Source organism: Anabrus simplex, chromosome 9, assembly GCF_040414725.1.
Source record: "Anabrus simplex isolate iqAnaSimp1 chromosome 9, ASM4041472v1, whole genome shotgun sequence".
NCBI classification, from domain to species: domain Eukaryota; kingdom Metazoa; phylum Arthropoda; class Insecta; order Orthoptera; family Tettigoniidae; genus Anabrus; species Anabrus simplex.
This window is the reverse complement of record NC_090273.1, coordinates 54215536-54239606: the sequence shown is the minus strand read 5'-3', so window position 1 is coordinate 54239606 and position 24071 is coordinate 54215536. Positions and strand designations below refer to the sequence as shown.

The following is a 24071-nucleotide window of genomic DNA, read 5'->3' as shown; positions in this document are numbered from 1 at the left end:
CTAGCGTTTGATAGAGATTTTTATGGAGGATAAATAAATAGCTTTATAGCAACCAATTTCCGTCCGACCCATTAAAGTTGTCAGAGTTGAGGTCTTCGGTTCCGAGGGTTCTGTGTTCGATCCCCGGCTGGGTCGTGGATTTTAATCTCGTATGATTAATACTGTCCGCCTCTGTGGTGTAGTGGTTAGCGTGATTAGCTGCCACCTCCGGAGGTCCGGGTTCGATTCCCGGCTCTGCCACGAAATTTGAAAAGTGGTACGAGGGCTGGAACGGGGTCCACTCAGCCTCGGGAGGTCAACTGAGTAGAGGTGGGTTCGATTCCCACCTCAGCCATCCTGGAAGTGGTTTTCCGTGGTTTCCCACTTCTCCTCCAGGCGAATGCCGGGATGGTACCTAACTTAAGGCCACGGCCGCTTCCTTCCCTCTTCCTTGCCTATCCCTTCCAATCTTCCCATCCCTCCACAAGGCCCCTGTTCAGCATAGCAGGTGAGGCCGCCTGGGAGAGGTACTGGTCATACTACCCAGTTGTATCCCCCGACCAAGAGTCTGAAGCTCCAGGACACTGCCCTTGAGGCGGTAGAGGTGGGATCCCTCGCTAAGTCCGAGGGAAAAACCGAACCTGCAGGGTAAACAGATGATGATGATGATGATGATGATTAATACTTCTGATTCGGGGACCAGGTGTCTGTGTTTGTCTCAACACCTTCCCCTTCATATTCAGACAACACACTGCACTACCAACCACCACAGAAATACGTAATAGTGATTATACCCCTCCAAATACACTCATGTTCATAAAAACCAGAACACAATGAAAAACTAGAGATAGAAATTTCATATTCACAGGACATGTGCACTATTATGTTCTGAAGAAATAATTAGCATTTGAACCATCTTGGCCCTCCGGTTCAAGGTTCACATCGATATCTCGACACACAACCACCCACTGGTAGAATGTGCCTGTGGCTCTTGTTGTCGCATTAAACCGAAGGTAATGGATCAGTGTGAGTTGACCAGACGTTCAGGATACCTCGCAGACGTATGCGAGACCCGTACCGTCAAATGAGTGAGTTTGAAATAGGGTGCATTATTGGCATGAGAGAACGTGATATATCCATCCGGGAAATTGCTGCTCGTGTGGGACGAAGTGAGTTGGCAGTGCAACGGGTGTATACAGAATGGTTCAAAGAAGGCCGTAGAACACGACCAGATGGGTCTGGTCACCCGGAATCCCCCCCCCCCAAAGAAGATCGACACCTCATCCTAATTACATTGCAGGACAGATCTGCGTCCTCCTCGGCTCTGGCGCAACAGTGGAACACATCGTACACTATCAGGAGTGACAGACTGTTGTCGTTTATTACGGTCTGGGTTACCGGCGTATCGTCCACTTATTAGCCTACCTTTGACTAACGTGCATAAACATCCTAGACTGCAATGGTGCATGGAACATCACTGGGGACAGGAATGGCAGCAGATGTTTTTGGACGAATCCAGTTTCTGTTTGTTTGAAAATGATGGCCGCATTTTGACAGCATTCCCGCACAACATACAGCGCCAACTCAAGCAAGGCCTTAAATCACAGTTGATGCGTGTCCAGGGCACTATGACCAGTTTGACCTACGTAAATGACGTCCTGCGACCCGTAGCCATACCCTTTCTGCACGACAATGGGCGACCACATGTTGCTGCATGAACACGTGCCTTCTGCTTGTCACAGGATGTCAGACTGTTGCCCTGGCCCGCCCCATCACCGGACTTGTCGCCAATTGAAAATGTGTGGGATATGGTGAAACGAAGGGTGCTGCTCTGTGACCCAATGCCAACCATCAACGATGAGCTGTGGAACCAGGTGAATGCAGCATGGATGGCTAGACCCCAGGATGCCATTCGCGCCTTATAGGCGTCGATGCCATCACGCATGGAACACGTTATCAGTACCCATGGGGAACCCAGTGTCTACTAGGCAACAGGACACTTGCTGAACCTAGGTGACCTAAATGCTAATCGTATCAGCAGAACATACTAATGAGCATGAAAATTAAAATCCAGAGCCTGTTTCCAGTCATTTGACCGGGTCAGGAATGGAATGAATGAAGTCCCATCTAGCGGCGAGGATAGGAATTGTGCCGGCTGCCGAAGCCTGTCGCACTCCTCTGGGACAATGATTAATTAATGACAAATGAAATGAAATGATACTGGAGAGTGTTGCTGGAATGAATTGTGACAGGGAAAACCGGAGTACCCCGAGAAAAACCTGTCCTGCCTCTAGTTTGTCCAGCACAAATCTCACATGGAGTGACCGGGATTTGAACCACGGAACCCAGCGGTGAGAGGCAGGTGCGCTGTCGCCTGAGCCACGGAGACTCTACTAATGAACATGCCCTGTCAATATGAACTTTCTATCTTTAGTCATTCACGGTGTTCTGTTTTTATGGACATGAGTGTAGTGTCATTACTGGCGTCAGGAAGGGCATTCGGCTATAAAACAGGTGTGCGGAAAATTGGTAGAAAAAGAAGAAGAATTGCAGTCAATTGTCATTTAGACAGGTGAGATGATTTAAATTTTGCGCAATAACATCACGCACAACATGTCTATCCTAGCTTACAATGTCCAGTCAAGTGGGATTGCTTCATGCAGCGTAGATAGGCGCTTTTGGTCTTTCCAGTAGCCACAATAAAATTATTCCTTGTAAGTCTTCGCTGACTGAAATGTTTCATAATGGTCAGCCCTTCCGAAACCTTGGGTATATCCATGTATCCCAGCATTGTAATGAATTCTATCCCCACCTAAATATTCACCAGATATTTTTTAATCTAGTACTTTTCCCTACCTTCTCTTCAAAAATGTCGACGTGATACGCTCCCCATCTGAATTCTCCCAGACTATGTTTCATTCTCCACTCCCCCAGTGGCATTCCGTGTACTAACTTTTATTACAACGCAGTTATGAATAGAATTCACTTATAGAGATGTTGGGCGGCTGTTACACGACTTGACTTTCTATACGCATTTCGTATTATGACATTCCTTAGTTCATGGAGGGATTTATGGGGTCACTGAACACACCCTGTTATATCTTTTGCATTCAAACAACAATGCTAACGTTTTACGTGACTGTCATACCGTGATCATAGCCCGGGAACTTAATTTATATACAAAATTCGAAGTCCTCAATTCAAAAATCCGGCAGTCATTGGCGGGGTCCTCCGTGGCTAAGGCGGCAGCGCCCCGGCCTCCCACCGCTAGGTTGCGTGGTTCAAATCCCGGTCACTCATTATGAGATTTGTGCTGGACAAAGCAGAGGCGGGGCAGGATTTTCTCCAGATACTCCGGATTTCCTTGTCATCTTTCATTCCAGCAACACTCCGCAAAATCATTTCGTCTGTCAATCATTAATCATTGCCCCAGAGGAGTGCGAACGGCTTCAGCAGCCGACACAATTTCTATCCTCGCCGCTAGATGGGTCTTCACTCATTTCATTCCTAAGCCGCTCAAATGGCTGGAAAAAGGCTGTGTCTCTTCATTTTCACATTCATTGTCCGGGTATAGAATCACGATTTCCATGGTTGAAAGCCAGCGGAATGCGACTCGGCTGTCAAAAATGTTTGTTTTATGATGAAACGTTCTAAGGTTTTTTACATCCCATTAACTACTTTCATGGTTTTAAGAGACGCCGAGATGCCAGAATGTTGCCACGAAAGAGTTCTTTTACGCGTCGGTAGATCTACCGACACGAGGCTGACATATCACTGAACTAACCCAAGTTCGAACCTGCCAACTGGAACTCAGGAGAAGAACCCTCTATCGACCAAGCCACTCCGTTCGGCTGTTGTGATTTGAATAGGTGTGTATCACTAGATGGTCTTCCTAACGCCACATTCTTTTCGACGAGACAACGTCAGGCTACATACATTCGACATGTATCTGATTTACGTGAAAGTGGCCGATATGGTTTCATTCTTCTGGTATTCGGACCGTTTCGTTTTGCCAAAGTAAGACCTCAAATTCTCCATCATTAGACACCTTAGACACTTTTCTATATCCTTAAGTTTCTTAGTTATTAGTCGTGAACTAAATTACCGCATTTGCTAGCGTATACTTAGCGCTTTTATCCCCCCAAATGTTAATCAACAGTTGGGTTGAAAAACGTACAGCGAATTTTGGAGATAGGTAGAAGTAACCTCACGGAATGTGGGGATTAATGTTCGCAGTTCGTAATATATGATTTTGAAAAATCACGAATGGTTTGTCCGAAGGAGTAACTTGTAGAGTGCGATGTTTGTAATAACAATGTTATTTGTTTTACGTGCTACTAACTACTTTTACGGTTTTCGGAGACGTCGAGGTGCCAGAACTTAGTCCTGCGGGAGTTTCTATACGTGCCAGTAAATGTACCGACACAAGTCCGACGCATTTGAGCACCGTCAAATACCACCAGCCTGAGCCAGGATCGAACCTGCCAAGTTTGGGTCAGAAGGCCAGCGCCTCAACCGTCTGAGCCATTCAGCCCGGCACGATGTTTATGGGATAGGTAGTAGCTTCGTTTCCTCTCTGATTAAACCACCCGCCGTACCACGCCTCGTAATTGGTCTTTTGTTATTTCTCTTATCATTCTCTTATCACTATTATCAGTCAGTAATAGGTTAGAATTTCAGTCTAGCCCGATCTTCGTTAATGTAGCAGGAGGAACATAAATTCTAGGGGTTCTGATGGGCCGTACCCCTAAAGTTTATACAAGGCTCATAACATAACCGTTGTGTAAGGTAGACTATACTTGTCAACCGCTTCAATAAGTTTACATACATCTCTCCTAATTTCGTTTTCTAGATCCTCGGCTTTCGTGACGTTGCCACGAAAATGAAGCACAGAACGGTCCCTGAACTCTCCCCACCCGTGCATTTTTGATACATACATACATACATACATACATACATACATACATACATACATACATACATACATACATACATACATACATACACACACCGAGCTCGATAGCTGCAGTCGCTTAAGTGCGGCCAGTATCCAATATTCGGAAGATAGTGGGTTCGAATTCCGCTGTTGGCAGCCCTGAAGATGGTTTTCCGTGGATTCCCATACTCACACCAGGCAAATTGTGGGGCTGTACCTTAATTAAGGCCTATCCCTTCCCATTCCTAGCCCTTTCCTGTCCCATCGTCGCCCTAAGACCTACCTGTGTCGGTGCGACGTAAAGCAACTTGCCACATAATACATACATACATACATACATACATACATACATAAATCTTCATTATACAGTAGACTGTTATACCTCCGTGTTCAGTCTGCAAGCCTCGATGAATTAACTAAACGCCTCCACAATCCGCTGTTTCTAACTAGTTGTGTGGCATAGTTTAGTTCTATACCTTGTATATTTAAATCATTAGAAAATGAATCTAACCATCGTCCTCCTCTTGTTCTCTTACGGTCGATGACTGAGTCCATTTTTGTCCCAGGTAACCTATCCTGCTCAATTTCCCTCACATGATCTTACGACCGAAGCCGGTTTATGCGCACAGCTTCATCAATCGAATTCATTCCAAAATCAGTCTTTAACTCGTCACTCCGAGTAATCTCCTGCCATTGTTCCCACCTACTTGTAACAACGATCATTCTGACTACTTTCATGTCTACTGCTTCTAACTTATGAATGAGACATCCCGAGTTCACCCAGACTTTACTCCCACATAACAACGTTTGTCAGAAAACGGACCAGTGTAAAGACAGTTTCGTCCAGGAGCTGAATTCCTTCTTACAAAATGCTGTTGAACGCACTTGCGAACACACTGCATTAGCCTTGCTACGTCTTGTTTCAATTTCAGTTACTACACTACCATCCTAGGAAAATGAAATGAAATGAAAAATGAAAATCCTCAGCCTGTTTGCAGTCATTCGACCGGGTCAGGAATGGAATGAATGAAGCCCCATCTAGCCGCGAGAAGAAGAGTTGTGCCAGTTGACGAAGCCTGTCGCACTCCTCTGGAGCAATTATTAATGACTGACAGATGAAATGAAGTGATATTGGAGAGTGAAATATGATAGGGAAAACCGTGGTACCCAGAGAATACCTGCCACGCCTCGTCTTTGTCCTGGGTGAATACACATTCTAAATACTTGAAAAATGATCTACCTGTTCCAGCTTTGTATTCCCTATCTGATATTCATTTCTCTAAGACTTCTTACCTACTGACATCACTTTCGTCTTGGAAAGGTTAATTTTCATATCCGTACAATTTTCTCAGGAGAAAATTCCACCGCAGAGTCAGTGGAATTCGAACACCGCCTGTTTGTTTGGAAAGCCACTTGCTATGCCACTAAACTAATTTTAAAGATAACTAGACTTATTATACAAACTTCCTTCCTACCTCCCAAGTCTATTAGAATAAACCATTGTGGAATGAAGGATATGAAACACTGTGGAAGTCTAAATAAACAACTTCCCTTCTTGCGAGGTATATTTCAATCTCCACATGACTGGTGGCTTTAAACGCCGGTTAGCTACTGCAATCATTAGCGGCACCAAGTGTTTGCTCGGCGGCCTAGTGTATGAACTAGTTCTGTTGATAGGATACATCTTGTCTGTTTGAACAGCTTGCCGCGTCTCAGCTTAACTCCCCGTAATAACGGAACGAATGTTGGTTTAAAGGCGAGGGGAGATGATAAAATTAAAGCCTCAAATTTATGGTAGTAATTGAGGTTCGCCGTGCACAACCACAAAATGAAATCGATATCTCAGTGCACTGTAGTGCTCGGGTGACGGGTACATTATCGCTCTCAGTCATGGGACAGGAGGAGACTGTCAGGTGATCACAAAACTTGTCCTCAAGGATATATCGTCCCTGCGCCTGGAAAAACCGCTATGTGATACCGTTGTGACAGAAATAATGACCCGTAGCTCATATGAATCGGTTATTTTTGAAACCCCGTAAGTCACGAAATGTAAACTTGTGGGAGAACAGAAAAAATGACTGGTGAATAAACCTGAAACTATTTGTATTTTTTTGTCTCTGAGGATTAATATAGAAATACATCATGGAAGTAGGATACGAAGTCTTATTCTTTATTAACTTTGCCTCTAGATCAGTATATGTATATATATATGATGTGATATGATATGATATGATATGATATGAAATGAAATGTCGTATGGCTTTTAGTGCCGGGATATCCCAGGGAAGGGTTCGGCTCGCCAGGTGCAGGTCTTTCTATTTGACACCCGTAGGCGACCTGCGTGTCGTGATGAGGATGAAATGATGATGAAGACAACATATACACCCGGCCTCCGTGCCATTGGAATTCACCAATTAAGGTTAAAATCACCGACCCGGCCGGGAATCGAACCCGGGACCCTCTGAACCGAAGGCCAGTACGCTGACCGTTCAGCCAACGAGTATGATATGATATGATATGATATGATATGATATGATATGATATGATATGATATGATATGATATGATATGATATGATACGATACGATACGATACGATACGATACGATACGATACGATACGATACGATACGATACGATACGATACGATACGATACGATACGATACGACGTGACGTGACGTGACGTGACGTGACGTGACATGACATGATAACGAGGCTGTCTCTGTTCATTGGTGTGCGAGAGAATAACAGCCTACCGAGCAGCCTGTCACGTAGGTTTTAGCTTGCATTCGGGAGACAGTGTGTTCCAACCCCACTGTCGGCAGCCTTGAAGATGATTTTCCGTCGTATCCCATTTTCACACCAGGCAGATGCTGGGGTTCTACCTTAAATAAGGCTGCGGCAGCTTCCTTTCCACTTTTAGCCCTCTCCTATTCCATCATCGCAATAAGTCCTATCTGTGTCGCGGTGACGTAATGCAGAATGTAAAAAAAAAAAAAAAAAAAAAAAAAAGGTTAAAAATAACAGCCGTCTCCAGCGGGGGAGATCGGTAGGGTTCCTTAGGAATACAGCCTGCCCTTTCCATCAGTTCGCTATGCGCACCTCACATGTGTTTGCTGTAAAACCTTGTCACTATGTACACTTTCTTCAACATTCTGGAAGACCATGGATCCAACTGTGGTTGAACTTCGTGGAAAGTAAATCAGAGAAGTTATCCAATGCGTCTTTTAGCTTTGGTGTCTGTCGGTTCGTCTGTTTGTCTGTTTGAGTTCATATAACTGCACAACTACTGGAAATACTTCAAGCAAATTTCATATTTAGCATCCACTCGTCCACAGGAAGTGTTTAAGATCCATCGAATTTCAAATTCATGGAATTCACTGGGAGTTTATAGGAAACCGAATTCGTAATTTTACTCTCCCACAAAATATACAAACACAAGACGAACCTGAATGGAGAGAGATCATAAACGGACGGTTTTACAGGCTAAGCCCAGCGGACATAGACCAGAAAGTGTTGTACGTGAAGCAGATTTCTTGTGTGTATGTTCAGTCATCAGACCTAAGGCTGGTTGGATCCTCAACAGCTCCACCATCAGCTGTCATAGACGGCCTAGGCATCACTGAAGAGGCATATTAGGGAAATGAGGAGTGAGGTACTTTCCCGTTGCTTTCCTCAGTGAGCCACAAGTTGCTAGTACATATCAGTCTGCCAAGCCCACTGAAATCCATGCACCAACCGACCCTATGAGCAACATTTTCACACCATTCAGAGCTGGTACTAGCTGCATAAGGATTGGCATTACTAGCATTGCTCATACCTCACTTTCATATTGTCTAAGCCAAGGATGAGACAGAGACAGATCTATGAAAGTAACAAAATTGCTCTAGCCTATACCAGAAGACCTATTGCACTGTAAACACTAGGTCTCGCCAGCAAAGGTAGGCAGATTTCTTATCTGTATAAATAAAATCGTAACGACCGTGTGTCTGTAGATTGAATCTTTTGGCAATTTTTTCGTGCAGTTATCCGTTTGAGGTGCAATAATGGCCATCTACATATTTTTTTTCATGTGGTGTCTGTTTGCCTGACGGTTTGTCCGTTTGCTGAGTTCTTCTAACTGCAAAACTACCGGATATATTTCTACAATTTAGAATCTTCCTGTCGTTAGGTAGGCTTTAGGGCCAATACTATTTCTAAATTATTTCTAAATCTCTGATTGGATTTGGGGTTTGTACAAAGTCGAAACAATGTGTTTACCCTCCCATGAATCTACCATCCCTAATAGAAATCGATTTCTAAAATGTTTCTCATATGCACCTTTTGGATTAACAAGGGAAATATCATTAACGGAAGGTTTTACAGGATAAATCATGTCACTTCAAGGTAGGTTAAATGGACTAATTAATGAGCCGAATTTTTTTTTTCGATAGAACAGATAATAAGAGAAGTTATCGTCAACTATTGTTTTCATGAGTCTTCAGCGACAGGGCCACGCCAGGTTTCAGATAAACAACAATATATAACCGAGAAGTAGGGAGAATTTCGCGCAGCTTCAATAAACTCTGTAATCATTCACATTCTATCTTGACTTTGTTCACTGTTATCGTACTTTATGTTACTACCACGTGCTTTCGTAGAAAAATATGAGTTAAGATGCCGTATTAAACGTTTGAATACAGGCATGTAACTTCGCATAAATTCATGAAGGAATCGTGCGAAGAACGGGTACATACGAAGTCCTCTGCAAATCTTAAATTTTTGATAGGGACAGGAAACGAATCTGGGTGTCCGAGGACGGCAGCTGTCAGTGGTGACTCTTATGCTTCGTTTTCTTCTTCTACCACTTTTCGCACACCTGTGGGGTCGCCGGTGAGAACTATGTCTCACGTGTGAACTTGTTCCTGCTTTATGGGCGGATGCCTTTCCTGATGCCAACTCTATGTGAACGGATGCAATCACTATTGTGTGTTTCTGTGGTGGTTGGTAGTATACTGTGTTGTCTGGAAATGAATTGAAGAGTGTTGGGACGAATATAAACCGCTAGTCCCCGAGCCGGAAGTGTTAATCATACGCGATTAAAATCCCCAAACCCGACTGGTGACCAGTTGTCCATTTCTGTTCTGTACTAAACATGTCTTCTATATGTACTATACGTACATAACACGACCTAATATATGGGGTGTTTGAAAAAGGACTCCCTAGATTTAACGTGTCCTAGAATCTGTACAAAGTAACATACACTCTTCTAGTTTGTAGTGTGTGATTTATCAACTCTCCAAGTTTGGTTCGCCTGCAATTGGCAGGTATGCTTAACCTTGAGACGGCACCAGCGCTGTTTGTTTCCTCTGTTCCCTCAATTCAGTCAAGGCATGCGTGCAGTGCAGTGCCGAACAGAGGAAACAAACAGCGCTGGTGCCGTCTCAAGGTCAAGCAGACCTGCCAATTGCAGAGGAGCCAAACTTGTAGAGTTGATAAATCACACACCACAAACTAGAATAATGTATGTCACTTTGTACAGATCCTAGGACATATTAAAACTAAGGAGTTCTTTTTCAAACACCCTGTATTGAAAGTATACTTCGAGTGCATTGCGGTTGTGAACATTAAATATTCAGTTACTGGTAATGTCTTTCCTTGAACAAAAAGAAACAGGTAGCTACACTTTAAGAGTATTATATTTAGTTTCTGTCCGTAAAATTTGTGTAATTCTATTAGGTCAGATTAAGAACAATTCTAAATTCCTGACCTGCTATTTTCAGCAGAGTAGAGGTTGATTTGACCCTTGCTCAATGTTGTCACGCGAACGCTAAGTTGAGTAGCTGCAGTTCGCTGTTTATGGCCAGCCACATCAAGAACAATACTACACTTTACTTTTATAGCCTATAGAGGCTTCTGCTTCGAGTAATGATGGAAGATATGATACTATGATATACCTGATGGTAAGCAATATCGGATGTGTTGGCATTTAAAATAGCTGATCGCTTCTATTCTGTCCTTGGATATTTTATTTCTGTGTTTATCACTCGATAAATAATATACTGCGGTTTATATGACATACAGTAAAAAATATATTTCTTTGTGAGAGGATAATTTAGTAGTACCTATGTAGAGTATAAAACGCTCTAGATATTTGGGTAGCCCTACATTCACACAGGACAGTGTTTAGCCGGTTAGGAACTCGAATTCAGATTTAGGATCTCTCTTCGAACTATGATGGTTGGTCTCTGTATCTTCCAATTGTTGACTTTCCTATATGTTTTTCAATGCATTCCTTTACTTGGGAATTATGTTAATAACCGACGTCCGAAAAGTAAAACTCTACCTAAATTTCAACTGTCAGGTCACGGTTAGTGTCATGAAACCTATGCCAAAATTGAGTCTCCTGTTGCTGAAAATATTGTTTCGGTAGCAAATTACGAAACCTCTGCTTAATCGCTCCTAAAAATCACTATGAGCAATTTATCTGAATTTATCGAACTTACTATTTACCTTTAGAAATGCAAAATGATAAACATTATTAAAGGTCGTATTTGCCAATGAACTGAAATTACTGTAAGATTAACTATTCTGGAAGATGTACAGCCTGAAGAAACAAACAAATACCTTAGTGTAACGTTCGAAGATGAAAGTGTGTACTGCCAGAACAAAATTATCACTATTCTAGAAATAGATCTGAATTCCCTGACAGATTTTTGTTAACTAAAACCAGTCTAAAATTTAAATATAATCAATCAGAACATCAGGCCAAGTTTTTAGTCACTTTTTTTTTTTGCTAGGGGCTTTACGTCGCACCGACACAGATAGGTCTTATGGCGACGATTTAGTCACTTTTGAATCTCCTTTTAGTAAAATTCTACCGCGTTTTCTGGCGGGTTTTGACAAACGTTTACGATCAGCTGTGAAAGATATAATAGGATCGCGAGGAATGCCGGACAGGTGATCTTCTCTAGAAAAATATACATGCAGAGACTTCCCTCCAGATGTCGACTAGACATTATCTGTATTATTTCAATTAATAATCATAATAATAGTGATAATAATCTTTCTCTAATCATTTTGCTCATGACTGAGCATGGTGACCTCATACTTGTTCCGTTCATTTGTTCTGAACCTGACCTGTTGCTCCCCCAGTGGGTGGGGGCAGTAGAATAACACCCACGGTATCCCCTGCCTGTCCTAAGAGGCGACTAAAAGGGGCCCCAAGGGCTCTGAACTTTGGAGCGTGGGTTGGCAACCACGCGGCCCTCAGCTGAGTCCTGGTATTGCTTCCACTTACTTGTGCCTGGCTCCTCACTTTCATCAATCCTATCCGACCTCCCTTGGTCAACTCTTGTTCTTTTCCAACCCCGACGGTATTAAGTATGGAGGCCTAGGGAGTCTTTATTTTTCATACCCTTCGCGGCCCTTGTCTTCCTTTCGCCGATACCTTCATTTGTCGAAGTGTCGGACCCCTTACATTTGTTCTCTCTGATTATTGTTATATAGAGGATGGTTGCTTAGTTGTACTTCCTCTTAAAACAATGGTCACCACCACGACCTGATCTGTTGCTTCCATTTTTCTCGATTTTCTACCCCGCGTATGATCTTCCTTAAAGCCATCCGGGTGAACTACTCCGCCTCATCAGCACATCTGCTTGGTGCTCTTCCTAGTGGCCTTTTACCATGCACTGTTCCTTTCTCTAAGTTGTTCCCCTATCCTTTTTTCATGTGGCTGAAAGATCGCAGTATCTTGTGGTAGCATATTAAAGAAAAGGCTCTTCACATGCCCAACTCATTCCTGATTGACACATTCACCCGATGTTCTCTAGATTTGATAGTCGGAGTTTCATAACCGTACAGGAAGATAGAAAACACGATATCTCTTCCCTGGAAGAGAATCTAATTTAATTATACTACCAGTGGACCAGAGCTGTTCCCCAGCATTAAAAATAGGTCAAATAAGTCGTTTTGATATGCCTGTCGCAGACATATTGTTTTGCCTGCTCTTTTCAATAATTTTATGAATACTTAATACTGGTAATGTACACTGACTGACAGAGCAAATGCAACACCAAGAAGGAGTGGTTCGAAAGGGATGAAAGTTGGGGAAAAAACAGAGACGGCACGGACGAATAATTGATGTTTATTTCAAACCGATATGCAGGTTACACAATGCGCACGGCATCGACTCAGTAGGATGTAGGACCACCGCGAGCGGCGATACACGCAGAAACACGTCGAGGTATAGAGTCAATAAGAGTGCGGATGGTGTCCTGAGGGATGGTTCTCCATTCTCTGTCAACCATTTGCCACAGTTGGTCGTCCGTACGAGGCTGGGGCAGAGTTTGCAAACGGCGTCCAATGAGATCCCACACGTGTTCGATTGGTGAGAGATCCGGAAAGTACGCTGACCACGGAAGCATCTGTACACCTCGTAGAGCCTGTTGGGAGATGCGAGCAGTGTGTGGGCGGGCATTATCCTGCTGAAACAGAGCATTGGGCAGCCCCTGAAGGTACGGGAGTGCAACCGGCCGCAGCACATGCTGCACGTAGCGGTGGGCATTTAACGTGCCTTGAATACGCACTAGAGGTGACGTGGAATCATACGCAATAGCGCCCCAAACCATGATGCCGCGTTGTCTAGCGGTAGGGCGCTCCACAGTTACTGCCGGATTTGACCTTTCTCCACGCTGACGCCACACTCGTCTGCGGTGACTATCACTAACAGAACAGAAGCGTGACTCATCGGAGAACACGACGTTCCGCCATTCCCTCATCCAAGTCGCTCTAGCCCGGCACCATGCCAGGCGTGCACGTCTATGCTGTGGAGTCAATGGTAGTCTTCTGAGCGGACGCCGGGAGTGCAGGCCTCCTTCAACCAATCGACGGGAAATTGTTCTGGTCGATATTGGAACAGCCAGGGTGTCTTGCACACGCTGAAGAATGGCGGTTGACGTGGCGTGCGGGGCTGCCACCGCTTGGCGGCGGATGCGCCGATCCTCGCGTGCTGACGTCACTCGGGCTGCGCCTGGACCCCTCCCACGTGCCACATGTAACTGCGCCAACCATCTTCGCCACAGGCGCTGCACCGTGGACACATCCCTATGGGTATCGGCTGCGATTTGACGAAGCGACCAACCTGCCCTTCTCAGCCCGATCACCATACCCTTCGTAAAGTCGTCTGTCTGCTGGAAATGCCTCCGTTGACGGCGGCCTGGCATTCTTAGCTATACACGTGTCCTGTGGCACACGACAACACGTTCTACAATGACTGTCGGCTGAGAAATCACGGTACGAAGTGGGACATTCGCCAACGCCGTGTCCCATTTATCGTTCGATACGTGCGCAGCACAGCGGCGCATTTCACATCATGAGCATACCTCAGTGACGTCAGTCTACCCTGCAATTGGCATAAAGTTCTGACCACTCCTTCTTGGTGTTGCATTTGCTCTGTCAGTCAGTGTAGTTTACTAGCTGATGTAACCGTGCTTCACTACGGAATTCTACATTGTATACAGAATTCTGGGTTAGGTAGTGTACACGTTGTGAGTAATATTGTATTAAATTGCATAGCTCTTAACGTTACAATAGAAACGCGACGGGGAAGTGACCAAACGTCTCTTCTCATATGGAGAATAGGTTAGGGAATTTTCATTGTAACGGTAGGCCCGCTTGCCTACCATCAGTCACAATCAAGTTGGGGAATATTCATTATAATGGCAGACACTCAATCTCCACCTGCCTTTTTACATCATCAGAAAGAAGGTCTTAGTAGCTGTCCTTACAATGACTTATGTAGGAATGGCACGATTAAAAGCAATGCTTCCATATGAAATACTCGATCAAATGAAAAACCACACATTTTCTCACTTTTAACGCACAGTACTACGCTTCCTATCTAACAGTCCAAAGTTCCAGATCTGGAATGACCAAGCCGAAGACAAGCCGTGATTCGTGAACACCCTTCGTCTTGTTTCGGCGACGGGGGGGCGGGGGAGTTCGAATAGTGGAGAGTCCCAGGGCAAAACTATGCCCTTTTACTAATCTGTTTCCTGTGAGTACCCGGTGAATCGGAAAATCTCAACACACTACATTGGTGGCAGAAAAAACTATCTGACTTGGAGGCAAAATCTTCCTCCAAGCAACTGCTAATTTGAAATAAAATGAATGTAGAATTTTATAAACGTGAAGAGGAAGAAGCTTTTCTTAAGAAACGGCTCTTTTCAGGGTTGAATTTTAAGTTATTTAGTGAATTGTGGTGCTATAATTTGCAATAGGCTTAAATTGTAATTCTAGACCAGCTACTACTACTACTACTAAGTGAGCCTCTGCCTTAATAGTGCACACTGCTCATTCAAAACTGCGCGTCAGAGTAGGGATCGGACAGCTGGAATACTATGATGAACCCGTGTGTTAAGTACCAGCAGTATCAGGAAATGTATGAACCAGAGGAATGGCACGCCAAAGAAGCAAGTTTTCTAACTCCCCATCTATTTCCGGTCAATATTCAGTCAGGCTGTTGTACTCGGTACACAGCAGTAATCGCATCTATCGGAGTTGAGTGGCAGCATAAGAGACAAAGAACATACCGAAAAACAATGTTCAATGTAATGTTATCGTTGATCAAAGTTATGTGATTTCGATATTGTAGGCCTTCACATTTAGTTTTCTTCCGTCTCTGAAATACCACTCTTATCATAGTCGGTACTGTAAAACTGAATAAAACATAAATGACCGGAAATTGTATTCTCTATCATTTTTGCTATGTAGCATTTTTCGATAGGACCAATAACATAGGTTATTAAAAATTAAATTTTAGGTGCCTTCCCCTAAACTACAATTTCATCCATGGTGAATAAAATTGTTAATTGCTTAGACTGTAGTTTCTTAATCCCCGACTCTATATACCGCTCTCCATTAAATTCTGTTAACCCATTTTCTCGTGACTCGGCGTTGATATGGACTTAGCAACAAAAATACAAATTCATGAATATCTATGTTATCATAGGCGGTACGGTAAAAATGTATAAAAAATGAATTATCGGAAATGTAATTCTATATAACTTTAGTTATGTAGTATTTATCGATAGGACCACTAATAATATAAATATTTGAGAGTTAATTTTTAGGCCTTCCCCTAAACTACCATTTCACTCAGCCTGAATTAAATTATTTACAACCTAGATTGTAGTGGTTAATCCCCCGACTTTACATACCGCTTTTCATTAAATTCTCTTCAGCCGTTTTCTCGTGATGCGTGAACATACATACATACAGTAGACAGACAGACAGATGACGGAAAATTAAGAAGTGCATTTCCTTGTTACTGTGGACATGACCGAGACAGAAATACCATTCTTTTCAAATTCTGAGCAATGCACAGACAAAACTCATATTTTATATATATAGATAAGGAATCTGCTCCACGTACAACACATTTGGGCTATGTCCGCTGGACTTAGCCTGAAAAACCCACCGTTCATTATATCTCCCTTATTAATCCTCCTGTCGAAATGATGCACATGACAAAAAAAATTTAAAAATTGATTTCCATTAAGGATGGTAAATATCCATTAATTTTGGGTGTGCATATTTTGAGGGAGTGTAAAATCATGGTGTCCGTTTCGAATAAACCCCTTGTAAATTTAGGTATTCAGAAACAATATTGGCCGTAAAACTTACCCAAGGACAGGTGGATTCTAAATATCAAGTTTGGTAGTTTTCAAGTTACTGTATAGGAACTCAGCCAAACCAACAGACACCAAAGCTAAAAAATATGCAGATGGTCATTATTACACTTGAAAAGGATAACTGTAACGAAATTTCGCTAAAATAGTCAGTGTACAGACACACGGTCATTCAGTTCAGAGGGTCCCAGCTTCTATTCCCGGCCGGGAGGGGTATTTTAATCACGTCTGATTAATTCTTCTGGCTCGGGGACTGGGTGTCTGTGTTGTCCCAACACTCTCCCCCTCATATTTAGACAACACACCACTCTACCAACCACCACAGGAGCACGCAATAGTGATTACATCTCTCCAGATAGGGTTGGCGTCAGGAAGGGCAACCGGCCATAAAACAGTGACAGATCCACATGTGCGACACAGTTCGCACCTGTTAGCCCATAGATGTGGGAAAGGTGGCAGAAGAAGAATGAGAATGCAGTTTATAATACTTATTTCCATACAATATTTTCTGTCCTTCGACCATTCGGTCCTATCTGGATCTTAATATTTTCAAACGATCTTGCTCGAGATAGTGCAACAAAAAATTGGCAATGACTGAATATTGGTACGGGTAAGTAGATTACCCACTTTTTCAAGAGTTTGTCCCTGCGCTTTATTAAGGGTCATGTCCGGCTCCATGGCTAAATGGTTAGCGTTCTGGCCTTTGGTCATAGGGGTCCCGAGTTCGATTCCCGGTAGGGTCTGGAATTTTAACCTTAATTGGTTAATTTTGCTGGCACGGGGGCTGGATATATGTGTCGTCTTCATCATCATTTCATACTCATCACGACGCGCAGGTCGCCTACGGGAGTCACATCAACAGACCTTCATCTGGCGAGCCGAACTTGTTCTCGGACACTCCCGGCACTAAAAGGCATACGCAATTTTATTTCATTAATGGTCATACAGAAGGCTAGTCGACTTTATACCTCTCCGTCTGTAGGTACGTGGACTGTTTTGTCTTAGCAGCATATAAGTTATTAGGAACGTTCTGCCATTTGTTGAGTATATTCGGAAGCTTTTTTTTTTTTTTTTTTTTTTGGCTACTGGCTTTACGTCGCACAGTCACAGATAGGTCTTATGGCGACTATGGGATAGGAAAGGACTAGGAGTTGAAAGGAAGCGGCCATGGCGTTAATTAAGGTACAGCCCCAGCATTTGCCTGGAGTGAAAATGGGAAACTACGGAAATCCATCTTCAGGGCTGCCGACAGTGGGATTCGAACCCACTATCTCCCGGATGCAAGCTCACAGCCGCACGTCTCTAACCGCACGGCCAACTCGCCCGGTATTCAGAAGCTTGTGAGAGAATCAAAACGTATCTAGTAGAGAATAATATTCTTCCATCATCAGAGGAAGTGTATACTCTCTGGGTTCACAGGTAGTAATCAAACATGGTTACATGCAATTATATTACTAAGGATGAAAATCACATATATCAGAATATTAATGAAAGTGTTAGTCACCTAGCAACGTGCTACTGTAAGTACGGAATGTATTTGCGGGCTAGGGTAATCCTTCGCCTGCAATTATTGGAGTGATCATTTAATGATTTGATTTTATGATTACTCAAATTTGCCTGAACTTATTATTATGGTGATTCCAAAGACAATAAAATAGAAATGAAGCAAATCGGTCCAGTAAAAAGGACGGAAGAAGAATTTTGCTATTTGCTTTACGTCGCACGGACACAGATATTTCTTACGGCGACAATGGGATAGGAAAGGCCTAGGAATTGGAAGGAAGTGGCCGTGGCCTTAATTAAGGTATAGCCCCGGCATTTGCCTGGTGTGAAAATGGGAAACCACGGAAAACCATCTTCAGGGCTGCCGACCGTGGGGCTCGAACCCACTATCTCCCGATTACTGGATACTGGCCGCACTTAAGCGAATGCAGCTATCGAGCTCGGTGGAAGAAGAATTTGCCAAAGCAGTTTTTAGGGAACCCTTTCTATATAGAGACACCGTTAATATATTCTTACTGCGGTAATGTATCATCGTTTCCTGCCCCATGACTCGTTCAGCCTGAGTTAGTACCCTTGTTATTTAAGAGAATTAAAGTGCAAAAAATTTGAAATATCTCGCATTTAAATAACAAGTATTGACAATATGTCAGTCATTTAATTTAATTTGCGATAAAAAGTAGAATTATGAGTTTAACACATAATTTAAATTTCATGTGACATTTAAATGATTCATTAATGGAACAACAACAGTGTTTAATTGAAAACTCTCTCATTTCACCGAGATTATTGTTCCAAATTGATTCAGATAAAACCCAATAACACTTAGCCAATTACATTAAAATTACTCATCATTTACTGAACGCACATTTCCATTAATGTTATGCGTGTAGTACACTGCATTTAACTTGTTTATAGAAGACATGTTAAAAGTTCTGATTTTTTCGTATGCACAGAGTATTCAAGCATCGTGAATGTGGTTAAGTGGTATACTAAGTAATCTGAATAAAGACGAATGTATATGCAACTATTGAGTGTTACGAGAAAATTCAGTATTTGTATCTATTAGTGGATTCCTGAACATGACAACGTAGGCCTACATGCAATGAACAGCGATAAATGGTCCGGCCCCATGGCTAAATGGTTAGCGTGCAGGGTCGGGAATTTTAACCATAATTGGTTAATTTCGCTGGCACGGGGACTGGGTGTGTGTGTGTCGCCCTCATCATAGTTTCATTCTCATCACGACGCGCCGGTCGCCTATGGGCGTCAAATGAAAAGACCTGCATCTGGCGAGTCGAACTTGTCCTCGGACACTCCCGGCACTAAAAGCCATGCGCCATTTCATTTCATTTCAGCGATAAATAGTAGCAATGAACAGAATGAACAGTGGCTGTTAAAATGGATTGTACAGATGAATTCGTATGATTTGAATTGACCTTTTGAGGGCTAATAGTGGTACATCTAGGACAGTGCTATTAGAAACCCCAGATTTCACAGATTTTTGACCTAGAATGTTGTTTATACTTCGTCTGGCGTCGATCAATAGTCTAATAGCTTTAACGCTAGAAATATTCTATCGTCGGCTCAGAGATAGCTCTCTTTCCTTGGTCTATTTCCTCGGGCTGCCTGGAGCTCACTTTGAATCTGATTATTGGATCCAAGATCACAACTCTTTTCTTTCTGTAGTGGACGGCTATTATGTCGATTCGCCTGCTGCTCCCTTCTATGGAAATTAAAGGAACTTACAAGCTTTGCTAGGAAAGGACAGTGCAATTTTTGTCCGGATTCTCTGATAATGTACAGTGTTCCTAAGGAGGCTCCCTTCCCACACCCCCCTTAGAGATAAATAACTTTCTGTTATGAAAAGCAAAGCAAATTCATCTCCGTACTGGCCATGAAGGGCCTTGAAGGGGTGGAAGGTAAAGGCTTCCACTATCCATAACCTCGGCACTTGGTGGGGTAGAGTGGTTAGCTCTACGCCCGGTCGCCTTTGCCCCCAGAAATTAACTTGCGCCTTTGGTGAGGGCTGAGTGAACCTCAGCGCCATGTGAACCTCCGGAAGTGGAAATCTCGTTTCTTAAATTTTTCGACTTCCTGACGACGAATCGAACCCGCGTCCTTCCGGGTGAACTTCTGTTGTCAGTTATAGATAAACCCAGCCCTCTCACGATAATAAGCAAACATAATAGTTCTCAATAGAAATGTAAATGAAGAGTAAAATATTATAATAATAATCATTTCTGAAAACCAGTAGCCACACAATGAAACACTGCCACATTATTACCCGAAAGTAGTTCGCAGTCTTTCGGAGCCCCCAATAATACTGTCCTTCCCCACTGGTGGCTCTAAAATATTCTTTTGTTTTAACGCTTTAAGTAGGGAATACACAGCTTCCAGAATTTTAAAAATTCATTTCTTTTCATTATTACCATATTAAACTGAAATGAATTTTCACTCCCATATCTGTGAAATCGTTTTCAAGCTCCGTAAAAATTTACCAAGTTGTGTTTGGAGTTTTTGGATATTTAAACTTAATCCAGCCTGTCACGCCTACATGCATCGCATATTTTCTCACAACTTTTACAATATAATAACTTTTGTATGACTGGCCTTCCTGGTGCTGTGTACATCCTAAACCTCAGTCTTAAGCCCATCACCAACGGTAATCTTGTTGTAAAATATTTTGTGATAAATAATACGACATAATTTCAAAGTTTTAAAATATGTTGTTCCTCTTACAGTGCAAATATCATAGCCGTTGTTCAGGATTTTAAACTGACTACATACTTCACAATCACTTCAAAATATTAACAATCTTCTAAGTATTATCATTTATACTTTCAAGGCCCGTGGTGTAACTATTCATGATAATGTGCATTTTGGGTTTGTGCCGTGTAATGAACTTATAAACACTCTCGACGCGATTCAAAAGGAACCATGCCTTTCTTCATCGGGAGACAATAGAGAAATGATACATCACGCATCAAAGGCTGCCAGGAGAAAACAACAAGGAACATAAAATGGTGACCTAAGATGTAAAATGGACGCCATTTTAGTCCCACGCTAGAGGCAACGAATGGCAACAGTAAAGCATCATTCTCTAATGGTTCTGATAATAGGTAGCCAAGATTCACTAAGGTTGTAGCCTGTATCGCGGTTGAAATTATCTAGGTGTTTATGTATTTCAACTGCCTCCTGTTGCTTTGTACGGGCAAGAACATCCACTTCTTGGAACATTACATCATGACCAGGTGTAGGGGCATGATCAGCAACAGCTGATTTATCAGGTTGGTTGAGTCTGATACACGTGGTATGTTCTCTGATGCGAGTGCATACCGTTCTCGAAGTCTTCCCAATATAAACTCTGCTACAAGTACAGGGAACTCTGTAGATACCAGGTTGCTGCAATTTAGGTAAAATGTCCTTAGTTCGCAGGAGTTGCCTAATCTTAATTGCTGTTCCAAAAACAGTTCGTACATGGTACCTATGTAATATTTTATCAATACGATCCGTCTTGTTATGTATGTAAGGTAGGTAAGCAGTTCCTTCCTCATTTTTTTCCTTAACGGATGTCCGATTATATGTCGATTTCAGAACCGTAGAGATCAAGGCTTCGGTTTAACCGTTGCTCTCAAAGTTGGTTCTCAAGGTGTTATATCCTCTTGTCCAGCTGACACTTCACAAATCCTCCTGGCCCTGGTAGTAAGAGGTGTAAAGATACCATGTTTCTGGGCAGGATGATAGCGAAAATCTGCGTGGAGATACCTATTGGTGTGTGTAGGCTTACGATAAACGCTGTGTCCTAAAGATCCATCTCGTCACCAAGAAAGAAAGAAAGAAAGGAAGAAAGAAAGAAAGAAAGAAAGAAAGAGGATGGGTGGAACATGAACCTATAATTTCTACCAGGTGATGTCATTTATCTGATTAAATAGTGTATTTAATTGGTGAATCGCTAACATTTGTATATGTTTATATATAGTGAAAGCCTACCGCCAATTTTTATCTCGATGATCTCAGTTGTACTACAATGAAACGAAGTTCTCTGTCATTACCTATTATTTTAAGAAAGTCTCTTTCGTTCCCTTTCAGCTTGTTCGAGACGCACCCTGACGTTCAAGCAGTGTTCATGCCTTTCAGCGGTTTACCACTGGACGAGCTTAAACAGAGCAAACAGCTGCGAGCGCATGCACTAAGGTAAGTCAAGTCTTCTTACATCATAATCACCTCAAGCGTACAGCAGCCCATTTGATCTGGGTCAAAAGGTTGACGCTCACGGAAATAGCTTCAATTTCCTAAGATTTCTCAGTGTGAAGGAATCAAGGCTTGAAGTTCTTATTAAAAAGAGATAATTATGAAGGAAACAAAATTATTCCATGCATAATGAGTTCATACTGTACCAGGAAAAATCAAAGGAAAAGGGGCATAAGACTTAACTAAGAGAACAGGTACAGAGAATGGTATTTGCAGTGCGAAGTAATAGATTGTACCTTAAAATTTCACATTTATTCAACTTATCAATAGAATTAATAATTTCTCTATTATTTCAATTTTAAAAATAGATAATTAAATTTAAATATCTTCTGTTGAATTGAATGTTGCCTGACTCCAGCAATATCATAAATTTTCAATGAATGTTTGTAAAAAATCTAATTCAAAATTAATAATTACTTTTAACAAGTTCATAGAGTTCGTCTTGTGAAATAACGAAAAATATTATGTGAAAATAAATATCACTTCACTTTGAGAATGAATAATCCTATAATCTCTCTAAAATGTTATCATTTCAAAATTCCTACAGTCTCTTTATAAAGTTAGCACTTGAGAATGTAAAAGGGCGTAAAGTTAATCTTGAAAAGTCTAGTGTTGTTTTCTACTTTATAAGTCTTGTAAATATTATGTGAATTATTCCAATCAGCACTGATAGTTCGTCGAAAATGAAGAAATCACTGTCTTAAAGTTCAATCTTTGAGAAAAAGTTGATTCTGTTATAAGATTGTTGGTAAAGGCACTTATATCACCTGATTAGTCTTGAAACTGGAATTGAAAAATGCGGTTCAGCGAACAGAATTTGGAACTCCTCTGCAACCGATGTCGTGATGTCCACCATAGTATCACGTACCATCTCCAGCGATGTACCACGTTAAGTCCCACGATGTACCACGTCGACGGAGTTCCTGATATATGACATCCTTGGTCATCCTCTGGGTCTCTTTCCCAGTATTTTAAATTCGATGATGGTTTGGAGAAGGGAGTCACGTCTCAGTACGTGTCCAAAGAACATTGTTTTCCTCTCATTTATCGTATTTAATAAACATCGATCCTCCTTTACGTTTCTTCAAACAAGGTTAAATGTATTTTATCCATCCAACTTGTTTTTGTAATTCTTCTCCAAGACCACATTTGTGCAGTCTCAAGTTTTGTTTCTTCCTGTTTCCCTAATGTCCAGGTTTCGCATCCATACAGCAGCACACTCCAAACAAATGTATTCAATAGTATGTACGGAAGCACCACTGTCGCACTGAGGACATTCAACTTTGCCTCATTTTAAGGGGTTCTGCACAGATTCTATGATTGACTTGAATGTCGTTAAGAGCAGTCCATGTTCTACTTACCAGATCAAATCCAGGTGGCGGGCTAAGACGAGGTCTGGTGTTCAGGCTCCGTTCTTCACTCTACTGAGCATTTGCGTCAAAAGACGCTTAGAGAACTTTTGACTTTTGTGAGAAATAAGGGCACTCTTTCTTTCATGGTGTTCCGTCGAAACTTCCTAATTTTTGTTATTGCTGGTGAAACTGATTAAGACTATTTCATCCATTATGCATTTTGAAAAATGTTGCATGAGAAAAATATCAAACATCTTGAACGTATTTCTTTTAAACAAGAGTTTTTCACTTTCTGTGTGTGTTTCGAGTTACTTAAGCAGAAGTTCGATACGTAATTAAATTAAAGACAAATACACAAATATTTCCTGTTAGACTAAATAAGC

The 24071-nt window shown here is 42.2% G+C and overlaps 1 protein-coding gene across 1 annotated transcript in view; it reads left to right on the top strand.

Moving 5' to 3' along the window:
* The window catches only part of LOC137502156 (neuroglobin-like), a 580803-nt gene that overhangs the window by 220224 nt on the left and 336508 nt on the right, over positions 1-24071 (top strand). The window contains exon 2 of the mRNA XM_068229146.1: positions 22175-22279. Coding sequence (XP_068085247.1) covers positions 22175-22279 — 105 coding nt within the window. The remainder of the gene's footprint in view (positions 1-22174; positions 22280-24071) is intronic.